Here is a 15047-nt window from a genome sequence, read left to right as displayed (position 1 = left end):
CCAGCGTGAATAGGAAGCCTTAACACTACTACAATCTAACTGGGTGTTCCTGGCCTGTCTAGTGGTAGGTACCACTGAAGTCTTTAAAAGTAGGAAGTCTAAGTTCAAGTTGATTTTTTTTTTCCTGTTCTGAGCCCAGAGTACAGAAAAATAAGATTTCCGTGTTAAGGATATTTTTCAGAGTAAACAGTGGTCCTGAGTAAACCAGCTGTTTGCAGTTTTACTTTGGGGGACTCAAGCTTGCATACCTTCACTATGGTGTTAGACTGCTCAGGGACACTGGGAATGGACAGTGGCGTGACAGCGAAGTCAAATGGACTGTTTGGAGAGAAAGAGGATGGGGGCCGAGCCTGGGGGTAGGGTTGGGTGTGTATTTTGGAGGGCACCGGGTCACAGGATTGTTAGAGGCGCCTAAGTTAACTTTGTGGAAGCCTGAGTGTCAAGCATGCAAGCCAGTTAGCTTCCTGGGTTGTAGCATGGAGTGTTTTATCTTGGGAGAGCCAAAGACTGTGTGCCCAGCAACTGTACGGCCTCCTGGTATCTCCTGGGCACCTTGTGGTGGGGAGTGGGAGGGAGTGACAGAGCTGCCGGAAGGCAGGGGTTCCAGAGGGAGGCGGAGCTGGCCTAGTGCAGAACACCTTCCCAGAGCTCCACTCGGCTGTGTGAGCGGTGTGGGTGCTAAGAACCAACCCTCAGGATTGCTCTCCCGCACCTTCGTTTTCAAGCAAGCTGCAGGCTTGGTCTTGGCCCTAGAAACCGGATAGGCCTCGCTGTGTACTCTCAACCTAACCTGCGGGGGAAGGGAGCTGTCTCTAGTCCCGCCCTTGCGCTGTTCTGCGTCTCTGCGCCTTTGTTTGAGTGGCAGTGGGATTCGGCCAATGAGAGTGTGGGGCGGGCAAGCGCATCAAGTTAGGTTGCGCAGAAGGAGGGGAACTGGTGCTGGAGAGACAGCGAGAAGCGAACCGGCCCCACGGCCACCGCAGGTAAAGCCACCTTTGCCTCCCATCGGGGTGAGGTGCAGGGCCTTTTCTCCCCCGGGGCTTGCTAGGCCTCTCAGCCTGCAGCTTGCGTCCTAACGTTGCTTCTTCCCCAGGCATCACACCCCCACCCCCACCCCCCCGCATCTTCCTATCTTGACCATCCCCACCTCGGAGGGTGCCCCGGATAGCTCCTTTTGCTCAAGTGCATGTACTTCAACTCCATTTGGGGGATCTAGTTGCCTGAAGCCTCCCGCCCGTGCCTGTGCCTGCCTCTGCCGTATGGGCCTTACTGGCACCAACCCCGGCAGTAAGAGCAGGTAATGTACCCGACCCCCCCTTCCTACCCCCACTTCCAGTAGCGTTTTCCTCTCCATCAATTCTACTTCCTTCCCTTTCCCCGTATGAGCAACATTAATTTCTATAGTTTCTCTCTTGGCCTCTGAAAAATACATGCTTTTAGGTTTCATGGTTGGCTATTTAGCTTTCCCTGTTTCTAACGAAGTGCTCTCTGTTACCAGCCATATTTGCCCCCAAATGTCTACACCCTTAAAATTTTGGGTATTTTTTTCCCCTACAGTGATTAGAAAACAGAAACAGAGTTGCCACTCATTTGACAGAATGGTGAAGACAGAGAATATGGCCTAGGCTCTCGATTTATTTGAGGAAGCCTGAGTGGCTCCAAGTTGTTAGCTTCATTTCTTGTGTTCTGTGTCCTTCCATCCTTATCATTCTCTGACCCCCAGCGTGTGATTTCTTTCACTTTGGAAGTCTATTTCTCGTTTATCTTTAAGGTTTGAGACTCTCTGGTCTCACACATGTTTCTATAACATAGTTTCTTAGTGCTCCCTTACTATAAATTATATTGGGCTTTTTGTTTTGTTTCTTTTTTAACTTTCACAATTATTTTATTTTCAAGGTATTTCTTGTTTAAATTAAACTTCCCTTATCCATCCTGTGTCTTAATATCTGGAGTTCATGCCTATCTCTAGCTCATCCTCCTGAAAATGATACAATTTCCAACAAGGCTTATACTTTGAAGTAAAAAAGTTTATTTTCACTGGGCGGTGGTGGCGCACGCCTTTAATCCCAGCACTTGGGAGGCAGAGCCAGGCGGATCTCTGTGAGTTCGAGGCCAGCCTGGTCTACAGAATGAGATCCAGGACAGGCACCAAAACAACAGAGAGAAACCCTGTCTTACACAAAACAAAACAAAAAAGTTTATTTTCTGAATCTTTGAGCATAGAGGTTAGGTGGGCATGAGCAGTGCTCTCTAAAACTATACTACAGAAAAGGATCAGTATTGCTCAATATGGCATTTGTTCATTATCCTTTAAGGATGTATAGTATAGAGAAATCTATAAATAGAGAACCCATGTCGGTAGTTCAGTTTATATAACTTCACCTTTTAGATGATGAAATGATGTCTGTTGTAGTGTTTCTCTTCCAATGTAAATGATAAACTATGATAAATGCCCTTTGGGAGTAATGTGAGAACTCTTACCCCAGCCCAGAGATACTAGTAACTTTCTTCATGCTGTTTTCTTTCTCCTGACATCAGCTCCCTGGCCCATTGTCTTTTACTGGCACTTGTACTGACAGTAATAGAAAGGAAGTGTGAAACTACAAATACAGAACCGTAATGCTGGTGCACATTTAAAAACGACACTTCCCACCCTGTCCTGGGCCATAAGCCTTTTCTCAGCATACATACCTTCCTTCCGTTTGCAGTCACTGTTTTGTTGAAAGGCATGAAGACTTTGGGGTAGATGAATGCAATAGATTAAATCTATTTAATAAGACACACAAGTAATAGAAATGGGCAAGGTTGAGGCAAAACACGAGGATCGGAGAGTTGGGGCACTGAGACCCCCGAAGTACAGGAACTGTGGGAAGTGGTGAGGCTGTAGAACACCAATTTGGACTGACTTCTGGGAAGAAGGGGGCTCTGAGAAGACCACAGATGATACCTTTCTGGCAATATCTGTTTTATTTAGAGCTTGTAGATAGGTGGCCTTGAATTTCAACTACACTTCTGGTCTGTTTTGTTTTGTTTTTTTCTTCTCCACTTTCAGCCCCCAGGATTTGTGTCATGAGTCTGTATATTTATTTTGATTATGGAAAGTGATTAAGTAGAGCCACTAAATCCTGACTTTCCTTTAGGGTACATACATATGCTTCTCTTTGGGGCAGTGGTAGGTCAAGACTGCATTTTCACTCTTAGTTAAGACAAAAGTCTGATATCACTTTATTATCTAGAGAGTTGCTTTACCTTAAACCCGGCAGACCATCCATTCATTTGTTTGATCAGGGTTTGAGCTGTAGACAGAGAATTGATGAAACGTCTAAACTGGTAAACTAAGCTGTATATTGATGCAGGCAGGATGGTCCACGGCAGTAAAGGAATGGAACAATGAAGAAAGGTAGAGGTTGGGGAGGTTTGAACCTGTAAAAATCCAGGAGGTTTAAATTGAGAGTCAGAGAATCTGGAGATTGGGTTAAAACCTCACAGAAGGGCAGTTGACTACAGGTTAGGGATTGAGAAGTAATAATACTCTATACTGTGGCATCAAGTCAGTTGCAAGGGTTGGATGGAGGCAGGGTTATTTTGAGACGGTCTTGCCATGTAGCCTTGGCTGGCCTGATACTCCCTCTGTAGTAGTTCAGGCTCTCCTCAAACTCATAGCAGTCAGTCCTTCTGCCTCAAGCCTCTCAAATTCTGGGGTTGCAGTGTGAGCCACCACATTTGGGGAGGCTTTTGAGTTATGGAACCCAGATTGACAAGTAGAAAGCAGAAATGTGGTCAAAGAGCCAGGTAAGAGCTCATGCCTACAATCTGAGCACTCAGGAAGCCGATACAGGTGGATTGTTGCAAATTTGTGGCCACTGGGCTACAAAGACCCTGGTTAAAAAAAAAAAAAAGTAAGACTGGGCATGGTGGTACACCTGGTGGTTCACACCTTTAAACCCAGCACTGGTAGGCAGAGGCAGACAGATGTCTGAGTTTTCGGTCAGCCAGGGGAGCACAGAGAAACAAAAAGTAACTATCTCAAGGAATCCCACACCTGGTTTTCTAGAGTGCCTGTTGTCTTGGGCTACAGAGAAACCCTGTCTACAAAGAAACAAAAAGTAACTAACTCAAGGAATCCCACACCTGGTTTCCTAGTATGCCTGACTATGTCTTGGGCTATACAGAGAAACCCTGTCTACAAAAAGTAACTATCTCAAGGAAGCCCACACCCGGTTTTCGAGGGTACCTGACTGTGTCTTGGGCTATACAGGGAAACCCTGTCTACAAAGAAACAAAAAGTAACTATCTCAAGGAAGCCCACACCTGGTTTTCGAGGGTGCCTGACTGTGTCTTTTTGTCTTAACTCTCATGCTTCAGCCCACACCAATACATCTGTATTTGGCCAAAAAGAAATTTGGGAAGCAAGGACCAAGAGATAATGCACTGACTTTTAAAAATTAATAATTGAGTCATATGTAGTGAACTTTTTCAGGGGGAAAAAGTTTAGTTACTGTTTCTCATTAAAATGTAACATCTTTGCTTCAGTCTGGTAGTGCAGACCTGTAAACACAGGTCCTTTGAAGGCTGGGGTAGGAAGACCACAAGTGCAGAGTCTGCTCAGTCTACAGAATAATTTCAAGGCCAGACTATGCAACTTAGTGAGACACTGTCTAAATAAAAGGTAAATTGAGGGGCTGCAGAGATGGCTGCATGGGTAAGAGCTCTTCCAGGGGACCCGGGTTTATTTCCCAGCTCCCACGTGGGGACTCACAACTGTTGGTAACTCCAGTTCCAGAAGACCTGATGCCCCTTTCTGACCTCTGCAGGCAGCACAGGCATGCATGTGGTGCAATGGCATACATGTAAACAAAACATACATACAAAAATATTAAAAATTATATATATATATGTGTGTGTGTATAGATATATGTGTGTGTGTGTATATATACATATATATATATATATATTCCCCCCCACAGACAGGGTTTCTCCATGTTGTTTTGGTGCCTGTCCTGGATCTCGCTCTGTAGACCAGGCTGGCCTCGAACTCACAGAGATCCACCTGGCTCTGTCTCCTGAGTGCTGGGATTAAAGGCACACTCCACCGCCACCTGGCTAGAAATATATAGTCTCTCTATGTAGCCTTGGCTGTCATGGAATTTGCTAGCCAGGCAGTGGTGGCGTACGCCTTTAATTCCAGCACTCGGGAGGCAGAGCCAGGCTGATCTCTGTCAGTTTGAGGCCAGCCTGGGCTACCAAGTGAGTTCCAGGAAAGGCGCAAAGCTACGCAGAGAAACCCTGTCTCGAAAAACCAAAAAAAAAAAAAAAGAATTTGCTATGTAGACCAGGCTGGCCTTGAAATTACAAATATCCCCCTGCCTCTGCTTCTCAAGTGCTGAGATTAAAAGTATGCCACCATGCTGGGCCCAAAATATAAATTTAAAACAGAAAAGGTAAAATTAACTCTGTGGTGATGTTCTTTCTTGGCATCCTCAAAGCCCTAGGTTCAGTACTACAAGGTGAAAAAAGAAATTTCTGGACAAAGTGACACATGCTTATCATCTTAGTTTTTCAGAGACCGATGCAGAGAGGATTGCCAACCCCAGAGCCAGTTTAGACAACATGGAAAACTGTCTTATAAATATTTTTTTAAAGATCTTTGCTTGAGTTTTACCCCCTATTCAGTGCAGTGGGACTAGAATGGATAAATAACAAGGTATTATGAAGTATAAATACATCTATAAATTATTGTCAGTTTAAACTTGTAGTTAGTATAAATTTTCATTGCAGTGGTGTTTATGCTGGGACTACAGGCATGAACTACCACACTGTCCTTGCTATTGCTTTTGTATGGTATTTAGCTGCAGATGTTTAGTATAACTTCTCTGACTGTAAGTAGAAGATGAAAGATCATATATGGCAAAATGGGGCATAACTAGTTAAAAAAAAGTTGATGAGACTTAAGGAAATACATAAACTTACTGAATAGATAGATTTTTCATTAAATCAAAAAATATGCTTAACTGTGCTGACTGCCATTTTGAGTAATTTGTGGGCAAATCATAGAAGTTGGAATAAGCTGCTGGGATAGTTTGGCCCCAAATAGGAATTGATACACATCTTGAGACTTGAAAAGTACAGTTATTGAAGCCAGAAGGAGCTCCTGGCCTACATAATATTGTTTTCTAAGGATGACCAGACGCCAAGCCCACTGGTAGCACATACCTGTTACCCCCAACGCTTGGGAGGGTTGTGAGTCTGAGGTAATTCTGGGATAACCCCTGTTACATACTGAGACCTTATCTGAAAAACAAAAAACAAGAGCACCTCAACCCCCACCCCCAATGCACATGTCCATGCTCACACGTGCACACTCAGAGCTCGAACATCCTATGAGAAAGTCTTTTTTTTTTTTTTTTTGTCAGATCTACATTGTATTTCTGACAGATTTCTTATTTGATGTCTTCAGGTAGCTATTGAGTAAGGCTTTCCTGGATTGCCATGACATTATATACTCTTTTAAAATGTTTTATAAGGCTTATTATTATTATGGATGTGTATATGTGGATGTGCATGCTGTGGTGGATGTGTGGAGGTCAGAGGATAACTTTGTGGGGTCAGTTCTTTTCCTCTACCTTTCCATGGGCTTGGGGATTGAATGCACTCAGGTCACTAGGCCTGTGTAGCAAGCACTGTCATCCATTGAGCCATCTCGCTAGCCCAAGAACAAACGTGTGTGTGTGGTGTGTGTGGTGTGTGTGGTGTGTGTGGTGTGTGTGTGTGTGTGTGTGTGTGTGTGTGTGTGTGTGTATTTCGTTTATTTTCTGTGTGTGGGTGTTTTGTGTGCATGTATGTCTGTGTATCATGTGCAGGCCTCATGCCCACAAAGGCCCGAAGAGGACATTGGATACCCTGGGGCTGGAGTTAGGGATGATTGTGAGCCTCCATGTGGCTGCTGAGAACCTTGGTCCTCTGGAAAAGCAGCCAGTGCTCTGGGTTGCTGAGCTGTCTCTCCTTTTCTCCTCTTTTTCATGTACTTGCATTATGTGGTTGTTTAATTTCCTTTGTTTCATCCTAACATTTTCATGAACTTAAAGCCATAGATGTAGGATTTATCAACATATCATTTATGAGACATTTTTCAGGATAGGAGGCTTTCGAACTGTCTTGTGTTAGCATCAAGGAATACATTGTGATTTCTGTGAAGACTGAATAGCTCATTCCAGTAATGTGAGCAAGTATTATCTTTAACTGTTCATTGGATGGCTTCTGTGTATGCGGTCCTGCAGATTTCTTGAGGATCCACAGGGAAGTGAGGCAGTTCCCACCATCAAGGATTTCTCAGGAGCTGGGTCATAGTACATTGTTCTGGAGATTAAACCCTGAATAAGATCCATAATTGTTCGCTTTTATGCACTTACAATTTTCTCGGACATATTAGACAAGCATCCTGAGATGCTGGTAGTTTCTATAACTTGCACAAAGGAATGGTTTGGGCCTTCACAGGATATGGATAAGAAACTAAAATCATGCATGCCTCAATAAGATATAATGCTGTGGGTAGTTAAAGCAAATAGACGATCAAGTCATCACAGATTGCTGCGTTAAAGAGCCTTAGGTTGGGTAGCATCTTTGCTGGAATAGATGTGTGGAATGGAGTAAGGACTGGAGGAAGCTATGTTCCATGTATATGCTACAGTATTATAGGCACAAGGACTCAAGTGAGCTGTGCCATGTAGGAATGTAGGATATGTATAGGGAAAAGTTGGGCATATAAGTTAGAATTGAAATGCTAAGTCTCTGGCAAAGAAAAGACATTTTGTTGTTTTGGTTTGGTTTTATGCGACAGGGTTTCTCTGTGTAACATTCCTGGCTGTCCTAGAACTCGCTTTGTAGACCAGGCTTGCCTTGAACTCACAGAGATCCACCTGCCTCTGCCTCCTGAGTGCTGGGATTAAAGGCATGCACCACCACATCTGGCAAATGTTTTTGATCTTAAATATAAGAAAGGCATTGAAGAAGACATCACAAAATGCTGTATATAATTGCTTATTGGAAGCTTATTGGGATACTGGTGGAGAAACTACACTGGACTCAGTTCACATTGTGTTATGAGCTTGGTTACAGGTGGCTTGCTTTTGCCAGTCACAGGTAGAAGTATCTGGAATGAAAGACTTATAACAATGGATCCAGAAACTTTAATCTACCTTTATAGATGTTCTTGCTATGTTTTAGAGTTGTGCCAATTTAACAATGAGTGAATATAAATTTCCTTATCATTATCTTAAAAAAACTGATTATATAAAGAAATGGACAGAAACAAGCTTAATGTTTTTTGGGGTATTGTTTGTTTTTGTTTCTTTGGCTATTGGAGACAGGGTCTCACTGTGTAACTCTGACTAGCTGGCCTGGAACTCCTAGAGACCCTTCTGCCTCTGCCTCCCAAGTTCGGGGATCAAAGTATGTATCACCACATCCAACAAGCTGAATATTCTTGGTAGAAATACTTCAAGGTGTGGAGATATAAGAGCCTAAAGGAGTTTATTTCTTCTTAAATTTTAGTTTTGAGACAGAAATATGGGTATTCTTTTTACCGTGTGTCTATCTACAAAGTTCCTCATATTGTCCTCTTATTATTTTAATGGAAATGGATATTAAGATGGTACCTTAGAACTTTTCATTGAAATTACCAACTTTGCTAATTTTTGTTTGTCTTTATATTCACAGGAGTTCCATCTTTTCCTTTGAAGACTTGACTATCTTGCTCCATGAAGGTCAGGACAATCTGACATGCACTTGTTTCTTGTCTCTTCACTTGAAGAATAGTTTTCATCCACTGTGTACATTATTTTCTTAATAGGGAAGGGGAGGGGAGAACTATTTCCCCCCCTCCCCTTCCCTCCCCAGACCTTCAACAAATACCCTTCATTACTTTACCAAGATGGCAGACCCCATCATGGATCTGTTTGATGACCCAAATTTATTTGGCCTGGACTCTCTGACTGATGACAGCTTTAATCAGGTCACTCAAGACCCCATTGAAGAAGCACTTGGACTGCCAAGCTCTCTGGACTCCTTGGATCAGATGAACCAAGATGGTGGAGGTGGTGATGTGGGAAATTCATCAGCAAGTGACCTGGTTCCCCCACCAGAGGAAACAGCTCCCCCTGAACTTCCCAAAGAATCCACAGCTCCAGCTCCAGAATCCTTAACCTTGCATGATTATACCACTCAGCCCGCCAGCCAGGAGCAGCCAGCCCAGCCTGTCTTACAGACATCAGCGCCAACATCGGGACTCTTGCAGGTCTCCAAGAGCCAAGAGATCCTGAGCCAAGGGAATCCTTTCATGGGTGTCTCTGCCACAGCTGTCTCTCCCAGTAATACTGGAGGACAACCATCTCAGTCAGCCCCGAAGATTGTTATCCTTAAAGCCCCACCAAACTCCTCAGTCACAGGTGCCCATGTGGCACAAATTCAGGCACAAGGTATCACCAGTACAGCTCAGCCCCTAGTGGCTGGCACAGCCAATGGTGGGAAAGTCACTTTTACCAAAGTGCTAACTGGTACACCCCTTCGACCAGGTGTTTCCATTGTCTCTGGCAATACAGTGTTGGCAACCAAGGTCCCCGGGAACCAGGCTGCTGTTCAGCGCATTGTCCAGCCGAGCCGACCAGTGAAGCAGCTAGTCCTCCAGCCAGTTAAGGGTTCAGCTCCTGCTGGAAACCCTGGGGCGACAGGGCCTCCACTGAAGCCTGCAGTTACACTGACTTCTACACCTACCCAGGTGACTTGAGTGAAAGGGGAGATGAATTGTGGTTTCATAGAGGACTTAGGAACAATGAGGGTGGAGGGAGAGAGAACACAGGTATATAAGAACTGTTTATAGGAAAGTCTGTTTAGCTCTATCTTGTAGCTTATGCTCTTTTTTTGGAACAAAGTCACTCTAATTGGGGCTAGTCCCAAGCTCATGGCATTCTTCCTGCTTTGGTCTCCAAGTGTTGGGATTACAGGCATTAACCACCATGCATGAATGTCTTTTTTTTTTGGGGTGGGGGGGAGTTCTTTCAAGACAAGGTTTCTCTGTATAGCCCTGTCTGTCTTGGAACTTACTCTGTAGACCAGGCTGGTCTTGAACTCAGTGATCTACCTGCCTCTGCCTTCCAAGTTCTGGGATTAAAGGCATGTGCCACTGCTGCCTAGCTGTCTTTGCCTTTCAGCATGAGCTTTGACAGCTCTTACCACATGCTGCAATGTACCTACCCAGTGCCGAATACTGTGAACAGTCTCTGTGCTTCCAGAGCTCAGTCTGCGGGGAAATATGGATATTAAACAAAAATTCACAGTAAATGCATACTATAAGTTGTCATTGAATATAGAGGATGTTCTGGGAACATATTTGCAAGACTTGTTAAGTGCACCTTTTATCGATCTATTTATTTGTTGAGACAGATTCTTGCTATATAGACCAGACTGGCCTGGGATTCTATATAGCCAAGGGAAGGCTGGCCTCAAATTTGAGATTGACTTTCCTCCACCTTCTTACTGCTGGGATTGGAGGTGTGTGCCATCACACCAGTTTTGGGGGTTTTTTTGTTTGTTTTTGAGAGGTTCTCATTATGTAGTCCATCCAGACTGTCCTCAAACTTGAAGTCCTGTCTCAGCCTCCTGAAGCTGGGGTTACACACATGTGCCACTGCACCTGCCTCTCCTGTTGTCACTCCTACTTCTGTCCTCTTCCTCCTTTGTATCATACAAAGGGAGAGCTCTGAAGAAAGGACCAGCAATGTTGGGAGCACCTGTAGGCATTAAAGCTAATGGAACTGATGTGGAGGCATGGTTCATTTTACTCTTAAGAATTTTTGTCCTAATTTCTAAACATAATAAATGCCTGCTTTAGAAGATAGCTATTAAAAGGTGTGTGTGTGTGTCTGTGTGTCTGTCTGTGATAGGCTTGATACCCACTGGGTAGAGGTGTTACAGAAAAGATTCTCTAGAGACATATTGGAGAGTAAACAAAAATGGATTCTCCTCTGACACTCAGTTTTATGAGTCTCAAATGAAGAAAGCTGGTGTAAATATTTCTATATATAATGTTCTTTAATGCCCCTCTTCTGTGATTTCCTTTTTCCATTGTAGGGTGAATCGAAACGCATCACCTTGGTCCTCCAACAGCCACAATCCGGAGGTCCCCAAGGACATCGGCATGTTGTGTTAGGGAGTCTACCAGGCAAGATAGTGTTACAGGGCAACCAGCTGGCAGCCTTGACTCAAGCCAAGAATGCCCAGGGGCAGCCTGCCAAAGTAGTAACCATTCAGCTGCAGGTGCAACAGCCTCAGCAGAAAATCCAGATTGTCCCACAGCCTCCGTCATCACAGCCACAACCACAGCCGCCCCCGGCAGCCCAGCCATTGACACTTTCCTCTGTACAGCAGGCTCAGATCGTGGGACCAGGACAAAGCCCAGGACAAAGACTCTCAGTACCACTCAAGATGGTGCTGCAGCCACAGGTGAGTGACTCGGAGAGGAAAGGAAAGGAACATCCCTTAGGCTCCACTGCCTTCATTCAGTAGCTATTGCTAACTGCGAGGAATTCTAATTTATGCTTTGGAACTGAGGGGCAAATTTTTATTTCACCCATTGAAGCCTTGTTTTTATTCAGTCATACAAAGATTAAGAATTATTGTTGAAGCTGGGCGGCGGTGGCACACACCTGTAATCCCAGCACTTGGGAGGCAGAGGCAGGCAGATCTCAGTGAGTTTGAGGCCAGCCTGGTCTGTCTACAGAGCAAGATCCAGAACAGGCTCCAAAGCTACACAGAGAAACCCTGTCTCGAAACACACACATACACACACACACAAAAGAATTATTGTTGAGTTTAAGGAGATGATTTCTATAATATTTGTCTTTAAACTGTGGTCTTTCCTTATTATAGTATTATGGGTGGGGAAAAAATTGGGCCTGGGCCGTACTGCACAGCAGACTGTTTCCACACACACTCCCCGAAAGAGCCAGGCATAGTGGCATTTGCCTTTAATCCCAGCACTCGGGGGAGGCAGAGGCAGGGGCATGTCTGTGAGTTTAGGCCACCCTGGTCTACATAGCGAATTCTAGGACGGCCAGAGCTACATAATAGACAAACCCTGACTCAAACCAAGAGATGGATAAAAATTTCAGGAAAGAATGGTTTGAAATTATGATGCAGTTGTTGGCATGAGTGGGAGGACCTGAGTCTGGTTCCCAGGCACCCGTGTGAAACCAGCCACACTGGCACGCCTGTGATCCCAGCACTGACGGTGGGGACAGGGGGTCCCTCGGGCTTTCCAGCCAGCTAGCTAAGCCAGATCAGTGAGGCCCCCAGTTCTGGGAGAGACCCTGTCTTAAGTATGGTGATTCACACCTTTAATCCCAGTAGCTGTGAGGCAGAGGCAGGGGGATCTCTGAAAGTTGAAGGCCAGCCTGGTCTTCATATTGAACTCCAGACCAGCTAGGACTGACTACATAGTGAGATCATCTCTTTAAAAAAAAGAAAGTGGAAAGCAACTGAGGGAGACACAGAAAAGAAAATTGTCCTTTGGTCCCCACGTGCATGTGCACACCCCCAACATGTACACACACAGATAGCACACTCAAAATGAATATCTAAAAATGGTGCTGAGGAGACGGCTTTATGGATAAGAATATAAGCATGAGGACCTGAGTTCAAATCCCAGCACCCACATTAAAAAGGTAGATACATAGCCATGTAACTGTACTCCTGCAGGGGGACAAAAGAGGACCTTTGGGATTGTTGGTCACTAGCTTAGAATATTCATCATCTTCCTAGCTTATACTACTTATATACAAATTACTATCATTATTATTATTATTTCCATGAAATTGTGTCTCATTTGACAAAGAAATAGTTCATGAATCTTGTAAGATGACTCAGTGGTTAAGAGTACTTCTGCTCTTTCAGAGAACTTGAGTTCTGTTCCCAGAACCCACATCTGGTGGCTCATAACTGCCTGTAACTCCAGCTCCAAAGCCTGGGGCTCCTGAGAGCACCTGCACACTCAAGCATATGTCTATACACATAAACACACACCAGGGTGATAAAGATAACCCAAGGGAATGACTCAAACTTTTTAATGTTTAGGACAAAGATCAGTATTGGTTGCGCAGGTTGTAATTTTTCTAAAATAGTGACTTAAAAGCATGACAAAAGAATATGTAGCCGGGCGTTGGTGGCGCACGCCTTTAATCCCAGCACTCGGGAGGCAGAGCCAGGCGGATCTCTCTGAGTTCGAGGCCAGCCTGGGCTACCAAGTGAGCTCCAGGAAAGGCGCAAAGCTACACAGAGAAACCCTGTCTCGAAAAACCAAAAAAAAAAAAAAAAAAAAAAGAATATGTAAAGTTTGAGCTGGGTGGTGGTGGCACAGGCCTTTAATTCCAGCATTTGGGAGGCATAGGCAGGCGAATCTCTGTGAGTTTGAGGCCATCCTGGGCTATAGAGTTCTGGGACAGCCAGGGCTACACAGAGAAGCCCTATCTCAAATTCCCCCATTCCCCCAATAAAAAAGAATATGTAAAGTTTAATTTTCTAGAATTCTTTTCTCATCAGAAACCACATTTATTTTTCAGATGGATCTAGGTTCAGTGAGTATTAACTCTGAGTCTGATTTTTTCTTTTTTTTTTGTTTTTTTTTTTTTGTTTTTTTTTTTGTTTTTTTTTTTTTGTTTTTTTTTTTTTGTTTGTTTTTTTTTTTTTTTGAGACAGGGTTTCTCTGTGTAGCTTTGCGCCTCTCCTGGGACTCACTTGGTAGTCCAGGCTGGCCTCGAACTCACAGAGATCCACCTGGCTCTGCCTCCCGAGTGCTGGGATTAAAGGCGTGCGCCACCACCGCCCGGCTTGAGTCTGATTTTTTAAGGCATTAGTAAGTACCTAGTTTGTGTTTTGTTTGCATAGTGTGTTGTGCTTGTGTGTTAAGACAGGGTCTCATTATGTAACCCTTTGCTGGCCTGGAACTTAACTACGTAGGCCAGGTTGACCTTGAACTACTGGGCAATCAATTTTATTTCCTCTGCCTCCCAAGTGCTAGAATCACAGGCCTCTGCTCCCATGTCTGGCTGAGTATGCCTGGTTTTTTTAGGTCGTTTAATTTGCAAACATATTGAAATTGTAGTGTCCTTGTCTCTTCAGGCTGGCTCTTCTCAGGGAGCCTCCTCCGGGCTCTCTGTGGTTAAAGTTCTAAGTGCCAGTGAAGTGGCAGCCCTGTCAACACCAGCAAGTTGTGCTCCTCATCCTGGGGGAAAGACTGGAATGGAGGAGAACCGCAGGCTGGAGCACCAGAAAAAGCAAGAGAAAGCAAATCGGATTGTAGCAGAGGCCATTGCCAGGGCCCGGGCCCGGGGCGAGCAAAACATACCTCGAGTCCTGAATGAGGATGAGCTGCCCAGCGTCCGGCCAGAGGAGGAAGGTGAAAAGAAACGCAGGAAAAAGGGCAGTGGAGAAAGGCTGAAGGAGGAAAAGCCAAAGAAGAGCAAAACCTCCGGTGCCTCCAAAACGAAGGGCAAGAGTAAGCTCAAGTGAGTGCTCTTTGCTGCCCATGGCATGTTGGAGGCAGCACACTGCTGTGAAAATACTTGGAGGAGCTGTGTATAGCAGCCACCCACTGGACCTGTCCAAAGAGTCGACCTTTTGTTTCTCTGTCTTATATGGTTAACAGAAATGTTTAAATAGGTGTGTTTTCAAAAGGACATATGAATCGTGGCTCAGGCAGCTATGACTGCACATTCCTGACATTTACATCACTGTCATGTAGAAGAGATTTCTCAGTACCTCTACCATCTACTCATAAGAGAGCTACTGGACACAGCTTCCCTGCCCTTAAACCTCAGTCACTGTCCATCTTAGACCTTGTTGAGGGAGTGTGGCTTGTTATGGTTCTTGTTGCAATCTTGTGTCCTTTTTCTTTTATTTCTTGTGGCCGCCTTTTTATTAGCTTCTACTCTCTGCGTGTTCTTCAAACTGTGTAGCTGCATAGGCTTTTTCACCTTGTAAAAAAGCAGGTTTTGGGG

The 15047-nt window shown here is 44.6% G+C and overlaps 1 protein-coding gene across 13 annotated transcripts in view; it reads left to right on the top strand.

The window, feature by feature from the left end:
- The window catches only part of Chd8 (chromodomain helicase DNA binding protein 8), a 69120-nt gene that overhangs the window by 15120 nt on the left and 38953 nt on the right, over nt 1-15047 (top strand). For 4 of the 13 annotated variants that reach the window (XM_076544956.1, XM_076544949.1, XM_076544954.1 and 1 more), the window contains exons 1-4: nt 870-983; nt 8716-9772; nt 11125-11496; nt 14170-14555. In XM_076544956.1, coding sequence (XP_076401071.1) covers nt 8930-9772; nt 11125-11496; nt 14170-14555 — 1601 coding nt within the window. In that variant the 5' untranslated portion in view covers nt 870-983; nt 8716-8929. Of the gene's footprint in view, nt 1-869; nt 984-8715; nt 9773-11124; nt 11497-14169; nt 14556-15047 lie in introns of those variants that run through there. The other 9 variants (XM_076544955.1, XM_006993398.4, XM_006993396.4 and 6 more) reach the window with 6 other exon arrangements.

Source organism: Peromyscus maniculatus, chromosome 9, assembly GCF_049852395.1.
Source record: "Peromyscus maniculatus bairdii isolate BWxNUB_F1_BW_parent chromosome 9, HU_Pman_BW_mat_3.1, whole genome shotgun sequence".
In the NCBI taxonomy this organism is placed as follows: domain Eukaryota; kingdom Metazoa; phylum Chordata; class Mammalia; order Rodentia; family Cricetidae; genus Peromyscus; species Peromyscus maniculatus.
This window is presented reverse-complemented; position numbering and strand designations above follow the sequence as displayed.